This window comes from Ictalurus furcatus, chromosome 7, assembly GCF_023375685.1.
Source record: "Ictalurus furcatus strain D&B chromosome 7, Billie_1.0, whole genome shotgun sequence".
In the NCBI taxonomy this organism is placed as follows: domain Eukaryota; kingdom Metazoa; phylum Chordata; class Actinopteri; order Siluriformes; family Ictaluridae; genus Ictalurus; species Ictalurus furcatus.
In genome coordinates this window covers 20,212,418-20,233,655 of record NC_071261.1, presented here as the reverse complement: position 1 = coordinate 20,233,655, position 21,238 = coordinate 20,212,418, and the positions used below count along the sequence as shown (strand labels likewise).

The 21,238-nt window shown below is 38.7% G+C and overlaps 1 protein-coding gene across 1 annotated transcript in view; it reads right to left on the bottom strand.

Moving 5' to 3' along the window:
* Positions 1–3,973: 3,973 nt before the first annotated feature.
* Positions 3,974–21,238, bottom strand: part of tbc1d19 (TBC1 domain family, member 19) — a 36,525-nt gene continuing 19,260 nt past the window's right edge. Inside the window, exons 12-21 of the mRNA XM_053629230.1 lie at positions 17,077–17,151; positions 14,974–15,036; positions 13,576–13,660; positions 12,426–12,470; positions 12,238–12,270; positions 11,377–11,486; positions 11,189–11,280; positions 10,182–10,297; positions 9,844–9,914; positions 3,974–7,559 (exon numbers count right to left, since the gene is read on the bottom strand). Of these exons, the coding sequence (XP_053485205.1) occupies positions 7,485–7,559; positions 9,844–9,914; positions 10,182–10,297; positions 11,189–11,280; positions 11,377–11,486; positions 12,238–12,270; positions 12,426–12,470; positions 13,576–13,660; positions 14,974–15,036; positions 17,077–17,151 (765 nt within the window). The 3' untranslated portion in view covers positions 3,974–7,484. The remainder of the gene's footprint in view (positions 7,560–9,843; positions 9,915–10,181; positions 10,298–11,188; positions 11,281–11,376; positions 11,487–12,237; positions 12,271–12,425; positions 12,471–13,575; positions 13,661–14,973; positions 15,037–17,076; positions 17,152–21,238) is intronic.

Below are 21,238 nucleotides of genomic sequence, written 5' to 3'. Positions count from 1 at the left end.
CTCCTCATCAACATGTAGTGTTTGCCTCTCTCTTATCAGTGCAGCTACCTCGTTGTTGCAAACTTGTTCTCCTCTTTTGGGCCACTGTTTTTTGGTCATGTGTTGCAGGACTTTATTGATCACTGGATCCTCTCTCTGGCTCTTCACGAATTCATGTCTGGGTATTTCTGCTACGGCTGGTTGCCACTCACTGTCGGTCAGCTTAGTCATCAGGGTGGATATGTTCACTGGACACAGCCATGGTTAACTTTCCTTCAATTGAACAGCCACAGCTTGAGTCATGTTGTTCATGACCTCACGTTGCAACCCTTCTAAGTAGGTCTGCATGTATATCTCCCTATCCATGGGCATGCTTGAAAGGCCATCTGTGTCGCCATTAACTTTACCAGGGCGATACTTGATTGTTAATTGGAAGTCAGATAGTTTGGCCATCCATCTATGTGTAGTTGCATTGAATTTGGCTGTGGTGAGCACATAAGGGGGTTGTTGTCTGTGTAGACAGTGAACGGTGGTGAATAATAGAGATAATCTCTCACATATTGCCCACGAGGAACTCCAGCTTTCCTGAATGGAGGTGGTAATTCTTCTCAGGTGCTGTCAGAGTTCTCGATCCATATGCAATCACAACCAACTTGTTGTTTTGCTTCTGATAGAGCACTGCACCAAGCCCTTCCTGTGAGGCATCACAGTGAAGGACAAATGGTTGTTCAAAGTCAGGATATACCAACACTGGTGGCTGAGAGAGACAGTCTATCAACTGACAGAGTACCTGATGCTGTTTTGTTGACCATGTGACTGGGTGTGATGATGGCAGTTGGTCTCTGCTTTTCTCTTTTCTTCTCTCAGTCCTTGGTCTTGGATCTCCTTTCACCGACTTATCCGAGGTAAGTACGTCATAGAGAGGCTTTGCTATTTTAGAAAAGTTAGGGATGAAGGGCCGGTAATATGACAGGAATCCCAGGACTTTCCTCAGCTCTCCAATGGTTGCAGGTTTCCTTTCTTTCAATACCTGGACCAGAGCGATGTCAGCCGGGTCCAGTGTATGTCCGTCCTTGGTTACAAACCTCCCTAGAAATCTCACCTCATTCTTAAAGATCTCACATTTCCTTGGCATCAGTTTAACACCATACCTCTGATAACGACGCAGTATAGCCTTTAAGTCCTTGAGATGGTTGCCGAACGTCTGGGAGTGTACCAGGTTGTCATCCAAGTAAGGCTGGCATACTTCGTCAAGGAGGCCGGCTAGACACTCTTCCATCGATCATTGAAACTCTGCAGGAGCAGATGATAATCCAAAGGGAATGCTCACCCACTCATATAATCCCCATGGCGTGATGAAGGCAGTGAGCGGGTGGCTTGACTCTTCCAGGAAGCCTTGGTGATATGCCTTTCCCTGATCTAGGACAGAAAACCAGTCACTTCCTTTCAGGCTGTCCAGCATATCCTGTATGCGTGGAATCGGGTGGCGGTCGGGGATGCACTTCCTGTTTAGGTCCCGATAATCACAGCACAGGTGGAGACTGCCATCCTTTTTCCGCATGCAAAAGATGGGACTGGAGTAGGGAGATTTAGATTTTTGAATCCAGCCCCTGTTCAGTAGGTCTTCAAGGTATTCTTTTACCTCTTTATGTAGCGGCTTTGGTACTGAGATATATGTTCGCCGGACAGGCGTGGAGTCATTGAGGCGAATCTTGAGCTGGAGCGATGGAATGCTCCCAACATCATTCCCATCCCTTGCAAAAGCACTACTCTATGCTCTCAGCAGCTGTTTTACTTGCTGTAGTTGCACTGATGGGAGGTGATCGAGGTTAACTGGGGGATCCCACAGGTCTTCCCTCCTTTGTTCTGGACTTGGAGTCGATATCTCCGCATGTTGTGCTCCCATTGGTTTAACAGCTGCAGGATATATGGCTTTGGCTCTCTGTGTTCTTCCCAAGACGGTTCGTGGAGGCAGTATGATATCATGAGCGGTGTTGTTTGTGACTGGGATGGCCAGGTGTGACCAAAAAGAAAGAGTGGTAGTAAGTAACTAGGAAATAGAAATAAAGAAAACTCTTACAGATGGAATACCACCCTTTTTATTACTTGTAAACATTGCAAAGAAAATAAACAATGGTGAACAGTTATTGGTTAATGGGGCAATAGTTATCAGTGATTGGATGTTGGGAACAATGATGATAGGTGATTGGTCATTGGGAACAATAATAATCAGTGATTGGTCTTTGGGAACCATGGTGATCAGTGATTGGTTGGAGTAATGGTTATCAGTGATTGGTCATTGGGAAAAATGGTGATACGTGCTCGGTCACTAGGAATGTAGGCTTGTGCAAGTGCAACTAGTGGTGAGTCAATAAACCCACAGTTTAGTCTCAACTCACAGAACCAGCAATAGGAATAGCTAGGAAGCTATATTGAGTGCAGGACAGACACCAACATCTGCTCAAAAAGTCACAAGATTTGTCACTTGGCTTTTTTCTTAAGGCTCTACAGATGGCAACACTGAACATGGTAGCACAGGATGGCTTGCAACTCTTGCAAGCCTTTCCATGTTAGTTGTTACCCAAAGTCTGACCTCAAATCACATCTCTGAGAGGTTTGTCTCACCATTTGCAAATCATGTACACAGTATATTTAGCTGGTGTTGATGTAATTCTGGTGTAATGCTGGATTATGGGGTGAATAATGTTGCCAGATTGGATGCTTTCCCCCAATCTTTCTTCACTTAATTTATGCTGGAAAACAAGCATCATTAGCATCATAAGCATCATATATTACCATGGGTGACCAATGATTGTATATAAGCATGGACATTGTAACAGGGGTTTAAGAATTAAGCCAAAATGTCTCTGAGGCACTCTAGTACAATTTCTAACCTCGTCCATTGCCATGTTAGTGAATGGAAGAGAAGAATAACTTACATTTTAAGTATTTAGGTTAAGTGTAAACGTTGACTGCTGTTTACCAGTATAGTTCAGCTGGTACATTAGTTACTTGTACTTACATTACTTTGATTAACATGATGATTTAGTGAGTGTCACCTAGCTAGCAAATGGTAGCTTTAAAATCTTTTTCTGACAATTGTAAAATCATACAGTTTAGCATTTTACATATCAATGAATAATGCTGTACTTACCGCATTCGATGCGCCATCTTACGTTGCATTTCAGGTAATAGCTCTCAAAGTGCATTTAATAGCTCACAAAATGCACTACCGGCATTAAGCAGGGGCGTGTCCACGACCAATATGGGGGGCGAGAAGTAGACGCATTGTCCATCCAGCCAAGATGGACTCGGACAACATGGCGACATTCAATTTGACCAAAAAAAGGCTTTAAAACTGCACAATGGGATTTAGTGGCTACAGAGTAAATCACCACATTGTAAACTATTATATAGAGTCATTGGAATGTAATCAATTTAATTTGGTTTACCCACAATCCAGTACATTTAAAAAATAACACTGTATTGCTTAACTATTCATCTTTAATAACAGAGCCCAGCTGACATCTTTCTGCACCTAATAGGCCTATTAGATTAAACCTTTGTCATTTTATTCACTTCTGGTGAGAGAGCGTATCACACCCACTAGAACTGTTTTTCAACATCCACATCCGGGTTTAATTTTAGTGACAGTGTTGTTTGTAACCTTTAATAGTATAAAAAGCTTAATTTATGGTTCTTAATTATGAAACTAAAATGAAAAACACAAGAAACACAGAAAAAATGTAAATGACTCTGATCTCATTTTGGACTCAAATTTGTTGTTGTTTTTTAGAACGATTTTGAATGGCGGGCTGAAAACTACCAAACCCTCTAGGCAACGCTAAGTGAAGTTCAATACAAGAATTACAGAGTTTTAAAAACTAGCAGGGATTCATAAGCGATAAGCAGGTCATGGCATGGGAAGCTGCACAAACAGGTGGCAGATGGGCCCAGAAACGCCACCTTGCAGAGCCTATGTGTATGTGTGTGTGTGAGGCACAGGGAGAGAGAAGCAGCTCAGAAAAATTGAAGACAGGCATAATTTGATATGAGCACACAGGCAGGAGCGAAGGAGGCAGACAGCCAAGCAGCTAGCAGGGGGATATAGACAGGCTAAGCACATGGCAAAGAAGTTAAGAGAGTGCTTTACTATAAGCCAGGGTGCCTTTCTGCTAAGTTAATGATGCTAACATTAACTAGGTCTAAACCTACAAACGAACTAATTAAATATTTTGTCAAAAAGGCCAACATAGGTATGTAAGCAATGGCTGATGTATTATTATTCATAGCATGCATAGTAATGTTTTCGGTCATAGCCAGTGTTAGCCAAATGTTGCATATTATTTTCTTCTATGAATTAGTATAGTATGAATGATTTTGGGCAGTCAGAGGCAGTTAAATAGGCTAATTATTTTTGAAATCCTAATTAGCATGAACATTGATAAATATATGATATGATAAATGCTAATGACAAATATAAGCAAATGTGCCATACAGAATTCTCGATTCTGACTGGTCAGAGGATGTTGATTCATTTTCTATAACAGTGACTCTGACAATAGTCCTGGCTCCAAGGTAAATTACAGGTTTATATTAATGTGATGATTTTAATACGTTAACATTTCGATAGTAACAGGTAATTCATAGGGATTTGTTTGGTGGACACACAAACAAGTAAAATTTAAAAACCCGTCACTGTTGATAGTGTAAAGTTTTCTGTGAGCAGACATTTATTTAGCATTTTTGGAACAAGAATCCAGTGTCAGAATTTTTAAGCATTTTTTACAAGACAGATCTTTGTGTTTTTTTCTTTTATTTCATTTTATTAAAGCCTTGTTAACTTGTTAAAAAAAAGGAACAGCTGTTTATCGCTGCTATAATGAACTGAAAACAGGAACTAACTTGTTCAGCAGATATTCCACAACATTAAACGTAACCATAAACAGATACATGTGTACAACGTGTCATTCCTAAACAGATTAAAAAAAATAATAATAATTTTGGCAAATTGCCGTGGTATAAGAGGAATAGAGCACTTGCAGATGTGCTTTTATCTGACAATAATAAACTATGGGGTGGTAACAGTAATGCTGCATCACGCCACCTCAATGTTGATTATTTTCCTATAACAGCATAATGTTTTATTCCGTACATATAATTTAAGCTTCTACAAGATAACAACAATAAAAAAGACACCAAACTGTCTAAATTACATTGTAATTGTAAATTAATAAACGTGTATGGATCTTTATAACAGCTTTCAAACGTGTCATTCTGCAATAGTCATTCTACAAACCTAAACTTAAAAGTCTGTTTAAAAATCGTATAAAGAATAAAAAGGCATTCTTCATTTGTTGAAGCTTGGAAAACAAATACTGAAGAATAATCAAAGTAGTAGTGTAGTTTCAATAAAACTTCAGAAATGTAATTATTGACATGTTGAACATATTGACATTGTGCAGCAATACAACATACAGTAGTAGGATCATTCCTGTTCTGAGAATATATGATGGGGGTTTTATGTAATGACCCAGTACAAGCGAAATCTGCATCATAGGCTTCAGGCAGATTTACATGTCACGTAATAACATGCTTGTTTTTCATAACTCATATAATAATGTGACTTTTTCAAGCATATGCATATGGCCCTTTGCTTACATATTGTGCATCACAAATAAAATAAAAAAAAAGGCCTAGATATGTAATAAAGAAGCTGTGAACACAATAAAAACAAAATGTTTGCACTTAAAACTGTAACTATGTACATACAGGCATTTAATAGAAAGCTTGTTTCATCTTAGGCACACGTCTAATCAGTGTATACCTTTAAAATGTCTGGCACTATATACCACAAGTGAGTTTATGGCGCTAATGAATTATCAGTGACATTATTTCCTAGTCTTCTGTATTACTGCATGGATTTTCTTCTTCCACTTCTGGAAACAGATTATAGCATACTTCATAAATGTTTGTAATACATTATTTAAGCCTATTATTATAAGCGTACTGTTATTTATAGTGCACCCTTCATAGAAATGAGGAAAATGAACAATATAAAATAAAGACAATACACAAAGATTCCACTCAAACAACTGATCTGATGAAAAACATTCCCATAGGAACTACTTTTTAAATGATAGTATTTCCTCTCATAAACGTGTGAAGGGGGGGAAATGGTGGCTTAGTGGTTAACATGCTTGCCTCGTACCTCTGGTGTTGGGGGTTCAAATCCCACCACCACCCTATGTGCATGGAGCCTGCATGTTCTCCCTGTACTGTAGGTACTCCAGTTTCCTCCCCCAGTACAAACACATGGTGGTTTGTATGAATGTGTATGCGATTGTGCCCTGTGATGGGTTGGCACCCCCATCCAGGGTGTCCCCCACCTTATGCCCTGGGTTTCCTGGGATAGGCTCCAGGCTCCCCTGTGACCCTGTGTAGGATAAGCGGTACAGAAAATGGATGGCTGGTAATAAGCTTTTTATTCTTGAAAAAAAAATTCATTCCTTGCTTCATATGCAGTAACCGCTTTATCCTTAAAATTGTCGTGCTGGAGCCTGACTGAGCGTGAGGTGGAGATACACCCTGGGTAGGAGGACATAAAGGAGGTCTGTTTACCTCGAACATAAAATATAAAACCATTCTGACATCCGTCAACAGGGATTACAGTCAGTGCTGTAATCAGTCTGTACAGGATTCAGCAGAGTTTTTTGTGATTGTTGTGGCCAAAAATGCTTGATTTTGCTGTGACTTATTTTTTTCAAAATTTGTGATACAACTTGCGGAGTTTTTTGTGCTTTATTTATATTTTTTGCAGAAAACTACTTGAATTGGTAAAATAGTTTTTCGCAGTGATGTTTGTTGGCAAACGAGACCTTTTAGCTGTACTCATGTTCGACGCACATGAATCGAAGAGGGCTTTGGCTGTACGTGTTTCGTGATGACGTCACATGACCCGTCTTGGCCCAAATCTGCGGAAAATTTGCGAGCTCCTCCGAATATCCTCTGAAGATCGCGAAATCCTGGAGGGACTGTGTAATAATTAAACCGCAAGTGTGCCACAATTTTGAAACAGTGTTTTGTTTTACTGAAAAAAAAAAAAAAATGCACTACTCATGAAAACTATATAGTATCCTGTATCACTTACTACATATATTAATTAAGCTCATTTTCCAGAAATAATTCTGAAGGGCACTGTAGATCAGTAATACATCTGTCACTGGTGAAAGCAGCTGTTATTCCCATACTTGTTACAAATACTATTAAGGATGTAATATGACACAATCCATCATGAAGGTATGTCAGTGTTAAATCCTGTAAAGCAGTATATTCACTATAGACCTGCTGGAACATGCAGACTGATTAAAAGCCAACCTTTTTGATTTCATGGCACGGAGAATTCATACACTGCCACTTCTACATCAACACGCTTGTCACTTGACTTGGTTGTCATGGACACAGCTGATCCCTTCGAGATGACACGCATCCACACAACATGCTCCTCAGATGCCTGTAGCAAAGAGGAATATCTGCAGGAGGGGCAGGACCTTAAGGGTAGAAAGGTCAGCAAGTACAGCCTGTGACAAAAAAGGACACGATAAATAACCAAAGGAGACGTTAAACCGCCATTTCAATGCAACATTTATGAACAAAACATTGATGTACAGTATGCCACAATGGGGTCAGGGCACACAGGGAAAGCTACTTTACACAAAAGCCATTTTATTCTTTATAATGAGGATCTTCAAAGCACATCACAACAGGATGTGTTAGGAATTGAACTGAGCCATGTTCAATTCATTGTATGAGTTTAAGCTGTTTGCGTTTACTCAATTCTAATGCTATGGGTGTGACACAAACCCCCTTAAAAAACTTCACGTCTATGAAATACTGTTATACCACCCTGCTGTCGAATTCCCAAATCAGAAGACAGTGATTCATTCTATATAAAAGAACGGCACTGACTACAGTTCTGGCGGTAACAAAAATGGCAGGTTTATATTAATGCGCTGTTATCGTTTCTACAATAACAGCTCATACACAGGGACTTGTATAGTGGACACTCCACGTAAACTAAGACTGATAATGTGTTTAAGAAAAATCTCGTTGCGTAACAAAGAAAAGTGCATAACTGTTGATATGGACAATTTCCGTTAGGAGACATTTCTGTAACATTTATGGAAGGAGTCTTCAGTGTCAGTGCTTTGTAACAATCGGTAAGTTTCCAAACATGGGGGAGGACAGAGTATCTTACTGTTCATTATGAATAAAACTATTCCTCTGTGGTGTAAGACACATTGGTATATGTGTCATTGGAAAATAATCCATTTCCAGAGGGTAGGGATGGGCGATATAGACTTAAAACTATATCACGATATTTCATGGCATATTTTGCAGTAACAAATATGAAGAAAGTAACATTCAACACTATTTTTTTGGCCACAAGTCACATGAGTATACAGTGGTCTGTGTTTTTGCTTGTAGGTCGTGGAACAAATTTGATGCGTTTCCACCCTTTGTTCATATGGGTTTTACAAATCACAGACGCACTTTACAAATCACAGACGTTTGATTCACATCTGAACTTCTGTATCCGAACCACTTCCATATTACAGAGGAAACTCCTTTTGGGGGGATTAATTCTTCATCCTCGTGTAGGGCTGGAACCTTGTCTTCCGCCATGCCTGTTCTCGTTCTATATGTGAAACGCCCACGTTGCGGCATGTAAACACGTCATCAACTATATCGACATTATCGCAAGATGACAAATTATTATCATGGGGAGGAACTGTACCAGTATATCATGGAGGATACGATACGGCCCAGCCCTACCAGGGGGTAACAGTGTTACACCACCCCGTCCTTGATCGTTTTCCTCAAACAGCACACCTGCTCATGTTTTACCCAAGATAATAAATGTTTTACTTAATTTATAATAAAGTGTTTTACTTAAATCACCTCAAAACCATGACGTTCTGTTTCTGCTTCAGAAAACGGTGTCCAGAGATGCCACCCTAAGAGGGCATAAATGAGTAGGCACTGCAGGCTCTGCAGACCCTGATGCTGAACAATGGAGGAAGGTGTGGAAGTGCAATCAATTCATCTACTTGCCATAAAGCCTAAAAGGCCAGAGCTTGAGAATGGGTTATGCATTCTACATTAGCATTCTCAAGCTCTGGCCTTTTAGGCATGGTGGCAAGTAAATTTAGAGGCTCCTATCATGTTTGCAGGCTTCTACAGTTTCAGACCCCAGGCCCTAGGTGCTAAAAATATTGTATATTATGATATGTTCTTCAGCAGGGCCAGGTGCTATGTGAGCAGGCAGATAGAGCGCAGCAGCATCTTCCCTTCTTCGCCTCAAGGCCGTGCGTCAGTGTGTTATGGCCACCGCCAGCGGCTCAGATGAAATTTTACTACAGCTGTCAATCCAACTGTCGCCTGAGACAGCAACAAATGATGCTGTTCTTAAAATGCTAGCTATTCATGTGACAGTCCACTATGTTAAAGTGTTACTAATTAAAAATATTGTAGGAATCTTTTTCGAGTCAATGGGAAAACACTATCCATACACACATGTGCATTCTACATTAGCAGCAAACTAAACATAATCCGTATAAGCCTCGGAAATAACATGTTAAAGAAACTTACTCTCTATAGAAAAACACACAAATCTGCTTTTTTGCAAGCAGTAATGCATTTGGATCTAGACACTTGGGGCCAGGAGGGAGGGTGGTCTGAATTTAAAAACGTCCAGGCCAGCGATTCTAAGACGTGCCTTAGGGAGACTGGGTTACTGATGCTGGCTGCGAGTCAACACGCTATTTCAGTACCTTTCGCCTTCTCTCATGCACACACGCTCACCTCCGCTGAGGCCAGTGACGTCACCTCCATCAGATTTTCAGCCCGGAACATGAAGACGGCAGCCGCCAGAACTAGAAAGGAAATGAGAAGGACAGCCAATCAAATGTTAGTGTACAAATGACAGGCTTCGTTTCTGTACCATTTATAAAAGGACAGCACATTGAAATTCAGGTTTTAAAAAAAAAACAAAAAAAGAAAAAACTGAAAGCTATACAAGAAAAACATTATGAATATATTTATTTATTTATTCAGAGTCTGTCAAGAAAAAAGTGTTAAAAGTGATCCGTATACAAGTTTAAGCAAATAGTTTCTGACTGTAAGTCAAAGGATTGACCCACCTGCTACTAACTCTAAGGACTCGTAGCCAAGGATACGGTCCCATAGCAACAAGAGTTGGTCAGTGGATAGATAGCCAGAGAAAGCCCGAACCATCCACTTAAAGGCGATACGCAATCTGAGGGGGAAAACTTAATTTATCACCAGTATGAAAGCTTAGATATTTTTTCAAAATGTCGCTTTTTCAAAGCTCTAATCCCAAGTGGCTTGATGGCAAAAGTGTTCACCCTATTGTCCAAAGATTGTGAGTTCTTCATGTGTGTCCCATGTTAGTGCCTAGGTCTGGAAATGCTGTGCAATAGTTTATAAAAAAAAATAATAAATTAAATAAATAAATTGCTGGTGGGACAAACACTAGAAGTAAACTGGGTAAAAATGCCCAAAACGTAATTTAAGAATTTCTGATATGTTTTTTTTTTTTTTTTTTAATGAGGCGGAGAGACTTGTATGTGCACGTCAAAAACACTAGATGGTGCCATTTGAATAGTGAATCCAAGAAGATGGTCTTTTGCTTCTGGGACTGATTGTATCTGACTAGCCAGAGTATGATGAAATATTAAAGCAATCTTTGCAGGTCATGTAATAATAAACAAACATATAAACATCAGACAGTACTATTACTCACAAAAGGTTTCTACTAATGGTCTCTAATGCAAATGTAAATCTAAATTGACTATCAATACACTGACCCAGTATTAGAGAAGAGAAAAGAAGAAGCCTTTATTTGTCACATATACATTCCAGCACAGTGAAATTCTGTGTTTCACATATCCCAGCTTGTTCGGAAGTTGGGGTCAGAGCGCAGGGTCAGCTATGATACAGCGCCCCTGGAGCAGAGAGGGTTAAGGGCCTTGCTCAAGAGCCCAACAGTGGCAGCTTGGGGGTGCTGGGGCTTGATCCCCTGACCTTCTGTTCAGTAACCCAGAACCTTAACCATTGCATAATATATTCAATGACCCACAAAATACTATACAACACATAAGGGGGATATACTGTGCTTCAGACTTACGGTTGGGCCCCGATCTCTTGTAAATGATAGAAGAGCTGGGGGAGATGGGTTTGGAGTAACCTCTCAAACTGCAGACAAAGAGAAACTATACCCTGTGCAACACACACACAAACACACACGAACATTTACAGACCTTGAAAAACACACCTACCAGCCACATAATGAGACGTTCTGTAACATGTGCTTACTGAGGGGGAGGAGGATATGGAGTGCAGTCTGAAGAAGTAGCGCACATACATCTCTCTGAATACGCTGTACAGCTTAGACGGCTCATTGTACAAGAAACACAGGGGAGCCACTGCATGACACACACACACACACACACACACACACACACACACAGAATATACTCAATGGTCAATTTAATAACACCTGTAATCTCTGCTCATTCATGCAGTCAGCCAATCAACCAATCATGTGGTAGCAGGGCAGTGAATAAAATCATGCAGATAAAAGAGCTTCAGTTCACATCAAATATCAGAATGGGGAGAAAATGGGATCTCAGTGACTTTGACCATTACACGATTGTTGGTACAACAGGATTGTTTGAGTATTTCAAAAAATCTCCTGGAATTTCCATTCACAACAGTCTCTAGAGTTTCAACAACAAGAAGTGATCAGCAGTTCTGTGGCAGGAAACGCTTTGCTGATGAAAGATCAGAGAAGAATAGCCAGACAGGTTTGAGCTTACAGAACAGCTACGGAAACTCAAATAACCACTCTGTACAACCATGGTGAGCATAAAAGCAGCTCAGAACACACAGCGTGTCGAACATCGAGGAGGAAGAGCTACAACATCGGATTCCATATCTGTCAGCCAAGAACAGGAATCTAAACGTACAGTTGGCACAGCATGACCGAAATTGGACAGTTGATGATTGGGGGAAAAAAACATCACCTGTTTTCTGGACTTTATCCAATCTTCAACTGTCCAGTTTCAGTGAGCACATGATTCCCTGATTGCGTAATTGCACAAATGAGCAGGTGTTCCAATTAAAGTAGCCAGGGACACAGGTTTAATGCACAGAATGAAATGTCTTCAAACTCACCATACATTGAGAAGCCATGGAATGGGATAACACCTAAAAGAAAACAGTTGAGAGAGTTGTTGCTGTTGAATAGCTGCTGCACTGTAGTTAAAGCGGCACTGAGTAGGAGTATGTATTATGGCTATGAGAGAAACCCATTACAGGTGAAACAGATATTTAAAGCAGGGAATAGATAACTTGAAAAGTACCATTTGGAGGATACACCACAGCAAACTCCTCTGCACCAGTCTTGCCTGAAGAAAACATATTGTTTTATTGATTAGGAGGATAACTGATACAAAAACAAAAGACACACAACACAAAGTACAGCACAGTGCTGGTGAGTTCTCAATTCTGATTGGTCCGAAGGTGGTGCTGATTAAATTTCTATTACAGCTCGACTCAGACACTTAATGCTGGCTGCAAATCACAGGATCTTATTAATGCACTAATTTCAATACATTATTGTTTGTATAGTGACAGCTAATTTTCCAGGAGCTAGTATGCTGGATTATTTTATAATCTCCAACATGACAAGCTGCATTTTTATGTCTTGTTAATTTCAAGCCAAAGTGAGGAGCTTCCATAATGTAGCTTCTATAATGTAAGTGATAATGTAAGTGATAACAGGACGTTTCTTGTTTTTTTTAACTACTAAGTTAAAAAAAAAAGAAAAAAGACATTCATCCATTCTCTGTACTGCCTATCCCTGGGCACAAGGCGGGGGACATCCTGGACAGGGTGCCAATCCGTCGCATGGCACAATCACACACACACACTCACACACTTCGGACAATTTATAGATGCCAATCAGCCTACAACACATGTCTTTGGACTGGGGAAGGAAACTGCAGTACCTGGAGGAAACCCCTGCACACAGGGTGGAGGAAGGACTCAAACCGCTAACCTGGAGATGCGAGATAAGTGTGCTAACCTCTAAGCCACAGTACTGGTGAAATGCATGACTTGTTAAAAATAGTAACTGTTGACGACCTGCTGCGGTATAAGAGGAGTAAAACACACCGAGATGTGCTGTTATAGTAAAAATAATAATCAAATAATAATAATAACGTTGGCATGGTAACACTAACTCAATGTCGCATTGCGCCACATCACAGCACCCAGTCGTGGATCGTTTTCCCATACTATAACAGTATGCTCATTTATGTTTTATTCCTTAATTAACACATTCTTTGTTGTAATACACTAACACAATAATCTAACATAATAATGTAACTAGGTAACTCACTGTGTTACTCTAATACAGGCAACGCACAACACCACACACTAATGCACTCTCTAATGCACATTCAAACACACACACTCAAATTGAGAGACATGCACTTATGAGGACATTACCCTGGATGTAGGATTTGGGAGGAGTGGCACTATTGTAGCTAAAATGCTCCAGAACTGCATTGTCTCGAGAAAAACAAAGGAGAACCTGTTAAAGAACACACAAATTGTCATGAATTACTATCATTATGGGTACATTTTGTCCTCACAAACCTGCATACACACACACACACACACACACACAGCCAAGTCTCATGGCTACTGAATTCTATTTTGAATGATTTCTTTTACATCTATGGCAAATTGCTCAGGTGCAATTTGAAGAGCGGTGTACTTAAGATCACATGCACAGCCTCCAGTAGCAGATGTCATTCATCATTTCCCAAGATCTCTAGTAATAGGAACAAAAGGAACAGAATTTTTTTTCCCAGGTGGTGCATTGCCGGTCATTTCAGTGCTTTTACTAATCAAATGCTTTAAGCACAGAAAGCCTATTGAAAAAGTTTGTAAATAAATAAATAAATAAATCTATAAATTATTTTAATTATAAGTGAAACACGTGTGCAACTCAACTGTTGAAATACTGGCTGTAAACAGCATTGCTATTACACAACATATCAAAAGACAACATGATTTTATCTATTCGGAAACTTCGTACAAAAATCAATATTTATGCTCAGCCTGCTGCTGTTAATCATTTCACACCTGTGGCCTGGGATGGATCTGCGCTTGCGACATTTCTCTATTTCTGTTCAGTGCTAAAGTTTCACTACACATTAGTACTTTTAAGTACCAGATTGATCTTTTGAGTTGGTTCTGCCATCAGCGCTGACAGAATTAATTACATACAGCTGAATTTGGGTCAGATATATTTAAGCCACCAAAAAAAAAAAAACAAAAAAAAAACACGAGTTTAACTATAGGTGAAACAATCCATGAAAATCCCAATGTCTGAGTCTTTATCTGTGACTGAATACATTTTAGGCTCATCCACTTTTTGGCATTGCGCAGGCCAGCATGTTCTGCGTATCATCATGAGGTAAGAAATGTGAGCTTGAATGGATGTCCTTTAGAAGTTAACATGACACACACATCTCTCTCTATGGCAAAAGAAAAGTTATGAAAAGAAATACAGTGTGCATGAACATAAATTTCATCAACTGTTTTATTAAAGCAATGTAAAAATATTGGTTACAATGATATATGAAGTCAAATACATCACTTGGAAGTAGTCTAAAAGTAATGTGATCATATTACTATTTGTTTTTTCCAGATATTATTTGTGTGTGTGTGTGTGTGTGTGTGTGTGTGTGTGTGTGTTTGGTAGGGGTGGGATAGGAATATCTGACAGTTTTGTCCTTGTCGGGACATTTGGTTGGTCCCCAGCCAGATTTTTTTTTAAACTGCAGGTTGTATTTATGTTGGGAAAAGACATGTGCTGTGAGTTCAACTAACTCTCACCTGATACAGAAAGTCTTCAAATACAAAGTAATAGTCATCATTACTTGCAGTCAGCTTCACATCCTTAGATCAACAGAAAAGAAGCACAATTGCATTGTATTTTATTTCATTAAGCATTATATTTAGCTCAATTATCAGGCTAATTATCAGTCATGATTTGATAATTGCCTAACAAATCTAAATCAAGATCACATCTGACTACCAACCACAGAGAATACTAATATTGAAGTAATAAAAAGTGATTTTAAATCTAGTAAAGTGATTTCTCTAATAGCTTCTATCACATACAGTATTGGCACCCTTGGTAAATATGAGCAAAGAAGGCTGTGAAAAATTGTCTTTATTGTATTCACAAAAATTCTCTGCTCTCATGGATATCAAACAATTTTATCAAACAGCTTTAACAAAAAATATATCTTTGTTAAATATATGTGTGCAACAATTATTCGCACTCTTTTAGTCAATAATTTGTGCTACCTCCCTTTGCCAAGATAACAGCTTGAGTCTTCTCCTATAATGCCCGATGAGGTTGGAGAATACATGGCAAGGGATATGAGCCCATTCCTCCATACAGAATCTCTCCAGATCCTTCAAATTTCAAGGTCCACGCTGGTGGACTCTCCTCTTCAGTTCACCCCACAGGTTTTCTATGGGTTTCTAGTCAGGGGACTGGAATGGCCATGGCAGGACCTTGATTTTGTGGTCAGTAAACCATTTTTGTGTTGATTTTGATGTATGTTTTGGATCACTGTCCTGCTGGAAGATCCAACCACGGCCCATTTTAAGCTTTCTCGCAGAGGCAGTCAGGTTTTCATTTAATATCTGTTCATATTTGATAGAGTCCATGATACCATGTATCCTAACAAAATGTCCAGGTGTTCTGGCAGAAAAACAGCCACAAAACATTAAAGAGCCACCATCATATTTAACTGTGGGCATGAGGTACTTTTCCATATGGCTACCTCTCTGTGTGCACCAAAACCACCTCTGGTGTTTATTGCCAAAAAGCTCTATTTTGGATTCATCTGACCATAGAACCCGATCCCATTTGAAGTTCCAGTAGTGTCTGGCAAACTGAAGATGCTCGAGTTGTCTGGATAAGAGTAGGGTTTTTTTCTTGAAACCCTTCCAAACAACATGTGGTGATGTAGGTGACTTCGGATTGTAGCTTTGGAGACTTTCTGATCCCAAGACGCAACTAACGTCAGCAATTCTCCAGCTGTGATCCTTGGAGATTTTTTGGCCACTCGAACCATCCTCTTCACAGTGCATTGAGACAATATAGACACACATTCCAAGTTGATTCATAACATTTCCAGTTGACTGGAACTTCTTAATTATTGCCCTGATGGTGGAAATGGGCATTTTCAATGTTTGTGCTATTTTCTAATAGACACTTCCCATTTTGTGAAGCTCAACAACCTTTTGCTGCACATCACAGCTATATTCATTGGTCTTACCCATTGTTATGAATGACTAAAGCAATTTGGCCTTTGTGTTACCTCATATTTATACCCCTGTGAAACAGGAAGTCATGGTTGAACAATTTCCTGTTCCTAGTCACCCAGGTGTACTAAAAAAAATGTTAACTATAAATGGGATTCTTCAAATATATTTTTTATATGAATTCATAGGGATGCCAATAATTGCCATACCTATATTTAACAAAGTTTTTTTTTGTGTGTATATTTGCAATTGTTGCAATGATATCCATGAGAGCAGAGAATTTTTGTGAATTTTTTTAACAAAAGATCAAAAGGTTAAACAATAAAGACAAATTTTCACAGCCTTCTATGCTCATATTTACCATGGGTGCCAATATTAGTGGAAGGCACTGTAACCTTTGTCCAGATCTAATCTGCGTTCATACGTTAAAAGAGCCATTTCAAGAAAACGTGACCTTGGAACAACAAATGACTCCAGACTTTGGTTGAACTATAAACCTAATAAAGAAACTTTAAAAGGCTTACTTTAAGCAAAGACAAAAAATATTACAATTCGCCTAAAACGTCATATAAATCAAGCAGCCACAAAATCTATTTTTACTGAATAAACTGCACCTTTTAAAACTTCTCAAACGTGTATGAGTGTCTGCATGTGTACCTTATATATTAGATTATCCACCAGCAGGTCATGGTGGATGACTGCTGCCTTCAGTTGCTCATAATGCATGATGTCCTAGCAAAAATAAAGAAAAGGCAGGTAATTGAATTGAACCTGAATGATGGAATACCATAAAGCTAAACCTGAAGATGCTGTGATTTGTCTTTTTAGAAAGAATTGTGAGGTCAGAAACTAAAGTGGCTGAAAGCATTACCCACAATTCCCTGACAAACATTACCACCTTTTAAAGCTGCCCCCTTTTTTTCCAAAAGCAATTCAAAACAAATAGAATAAACAACCAGAGTATTGTTATACACATTATAGAATCACCTATACATAACTGGACAACCTTTCCAATCACATACATGTAGAGGACTCAATATTAGATATGGAGGCCAACTTTATGATTAACATTAATTTTCTAACAAGTCAATGATATAATTGCAGATAATAGCACACTAAAAAGTCTTGCAACGTCAGGAGAATTACAGGTAATCAGGATATCTATTATCTTGGCCAAAGCATAAAAACAAACAGGGAGCAGGAAGTAACAAGAACATTTCCTGTTCTTCTTTGGCAGCAAATGAAGGATGAACATGAAAAAGCAAGATGTGGAAAACTGACGGTACAATTTGCTCATATCCAGACCTATAAATTACAGCCATCAAGTGTCTGGTTTATGTCAGAACAGCACAGTAATTCACCAAAGGAAAAAAACTTAAAAGTAGTTAACGGTTTTCGGAGTTCTCTCAAATACAGGTCTTGTCACCTGATGTGAAACAGTGCAAGAGGAAACCAGCCAGAGCATGTCAAACCAGGCTAAACATTCCTATAATTAACAGGAAATGTGTCAGATCACTGCACACTTGAATACAAGAATAGACAGGTTTGGATTTAGACTGTAAACTCAAAGATCTTAAGATATTAGGAAATGTCTTTTTTTGTGGAGCTTACAGTTAATTCAATGTGATGTACATTTAAAAGTTAATAAAACTCTGCTGTCACTGTTTCCATGTCTGAGAGCCATAGACATTAATGGTTTGTAGAGCTGCACGATTATGGCCAAAATGATAATCCCGATTATTTTGATCAGTATTGAGATCACGATTATTTATCACGATTATTCATTGATTTTAGGGACAACATATTTTTATTGCACTTTCACATTTAAATAAACAGACCGCTGCTTTCACCTCCATGTTTTGCTACATTCCTGCTAAAGTACAAATCTTGGCATCAAATTAGACTGATCCTTAAAGTGTAGCATCTCGTAGAAGCGAAATATAATTAAAATTTTACCCAAAATATAGGATGAGTAAAAATAAAAATGCCATCAACCAAATGAAAATATGCATCAAATATAACAATATGCAACCAAATGAAAACAATACAGACGTATGCAGAAAAGGCAATAACAGTGTTTACAGGAGGAGAGACGCAAGACAGTTTCTTTTAGGAGCACTTGTGCACCTAATTACAACAATTAGGAGCACAGTTGAAGTTTTTTTTTGTTTGTTTGTTTGTTTTTTTAGAGATGGTAACATTAATGTGCCACAATATAACACACAAGTAGGTATGAGAAAACTTGAGCTGGTCAATTATGACAGAATTTAGGAACATAGTGTGAGCCATGACACATTAATTTACCTTCTGATAAATTAAATGTAATATTTTCAGTTCATTTTACAGACTGTATGCAAAAAACAACCGTTAACCTGTTCCACCTTATAAACAAATACAATAAACATCAATGCTCAGTCTTTGAAGTCTGCTCCTCTTAAATATATTTAAAGCTACACTATTAGAAATTTTCCGCTGTCATGGTTCTTGGCTGGAGTCAGTTCTCCAACCGCTCTGTGTATTGTATATATCTGAATAATCTCATATAGGATGTGATTGGGTGAGTTCATTTACCCGTCAGATGCAAAGCGCTTTAGTTTAACGGTGTTCATTACTGATGCTCCAATCAGGATTTTTCGACCGAAACTGATCCAGATACCAGTCTTTTTTAAATTTAAGCTTTAATCAGGAGGTCTGTCATAAACAGTTAAATGTAAGCTCTCTGCTCATGGTCACTGTTAATTGAGTTAAAATAATAGCAATGAGAAATACTGTTGGTTAATTGATAAATAAACAAGCATGAAATATTTATTTTTAAATATCTTGAACAATAAAGAGTCCCAGTTAAAAGTAGATTAACACAAGCATGACCCATATTAGGAAAAAGGCTAAAAGCTTTCTAAAGAAATAGCTTACTAAGCGTAATGTCAAAATGATATTAAATGCAACCCATAGTAATTAAACATTATTTTATTTCTCATTTTATTTATATTTTATGAAGTTATTATAATATCTATTTTTTATATTAAATGATTTCTTTATAACTAAGCACATTTTCTTTCTTTACATTTTATTAGTTTTCTGTTTGTTTGTTTGTTTGTTTGTTTGTTTATCAGTTGTTCTTTTTAGATGGGTTCCCCCAGTACAATGTTGCCATGTCTGCTGATAATATTGTGTTTTGGGGGACTAAATCAAAACATGGAAACTGGAGCTGACTTTTCTAGTGATATCTGGCAATCCTGAGTTTAAATGAAGTGAATACGCTATGTATTTGAGTTACTGAAGAGCGTGAAGGAGAGCAGCAGCGTACTCCTTCCAAACAGTTGCTAATCTTGATTATGATTGGTGAGGAATTATTTAATAAAGAAGTTTGAATTAAACCCACCTTGTAGCGTTAGCATTATTATTAATTTACTCCGCCCGACGCCGCTGTGTCTACAGGAGCAGGTTAAAGTTCAGGTTATTTTGCGGGATCAATAAAAGATGGTGGTTATGAGATTGGGAATTTGAGAGAAGCAGATGATGTTCAGTGTTACTCGTCATCATAATGGCTTCTCTGCAGTATTTCCACACTTGTTTGGTTGACTGAGGAGATGAAAAGCAGTGTGAAAGTAACTGCTGCGCGGTGTAGATGCATTTTGGACTTCCTGTAGTTTTTATTCCGATTGTATTATACAACTCCGAACAGGTCACTCGCACCGGTGCGAATAAATATTTATTCACACTCACACAAAGTACTTTTCAGTCGCAAATGCGAGTGAAATGGTCGCACTGTAGAGCCCTGAGTTTATCTGTAAAGTTTGTTCCTGTTCAGCGTGATGACGTTTAATGTCCCAGACAACCTCTGTAGTGCAATTTAGCATCATGTTAATGTCATGATTTTCCCCTCGCAGATAAACTGGCAGCTCGAGCGCTAAAATGCTAAACCCGTTTATGGGTTTAGGCACTACAAAATGATGTCACCCCTTCGCCGCTCTATGTGATTAGCTGTAAGTGTAGGAAGCGCTTGATTTGATCTGCAGCGGAGTTTTCTATTAGCAGAGGACGAACTTTAAACGTTAATATCGCAGTCGATCATGTTCATTTAATCGTGGGCAGTCAACATCACAATCGCGATCGATATCCGATTAATTGTGCAGCCCTAATGGTTTGTTTTGTTTTCTTTTTAAAGCAGACATTTGTTGGTTGCATAAGTATTCAACACCGCCCCCCCCCCCTCCTCCAGTGTACCTGTTTTAAGGTGAACTGCTGCCACATATTCAAGTCTCTTGCAGACTGGAAAAGATTTTCTTCTAGCATGAACCTGTATTTGGCCCTCAACTCTGACCAGTTTCGCAGTCCAAGTTGATGAAAAGCATCCACACAACATGATGCTTCCAGCACCATGCTTCACTGTGGGGATGATGTTCTCATGGCCATGATCAGTGTTGGGATTCCACTAGAGATGGCATCGATCTGATACCCGTTATCAATATTGGACAAATACCAGCAAAAAATGGTGGATTGGAGATCAGAGAAAACACATTGAATATCGGATCCTGTAATAAATGGCATTTTGGAATCCAAAGATTGGAATGGAATTGGGAAAATAAATTCCTTTTTCAGAACAGGAAATGTTTACTGTGAAGATTGATTTGATTATTTTTATACTTTAAACTTTATTAATTATTATATATAGAATGTAAGTGATTTTTGTGAAGTGCATCAGTTTAAAAAAAAAAACTTTTTAAAGCTTTCCACCAAACATAGCATTTTGTGCTAAAAATGGGAAAAGTTCAGTTTTGATTCCACATGTTTGCTGAATCAGAAGTTTTAAAACACC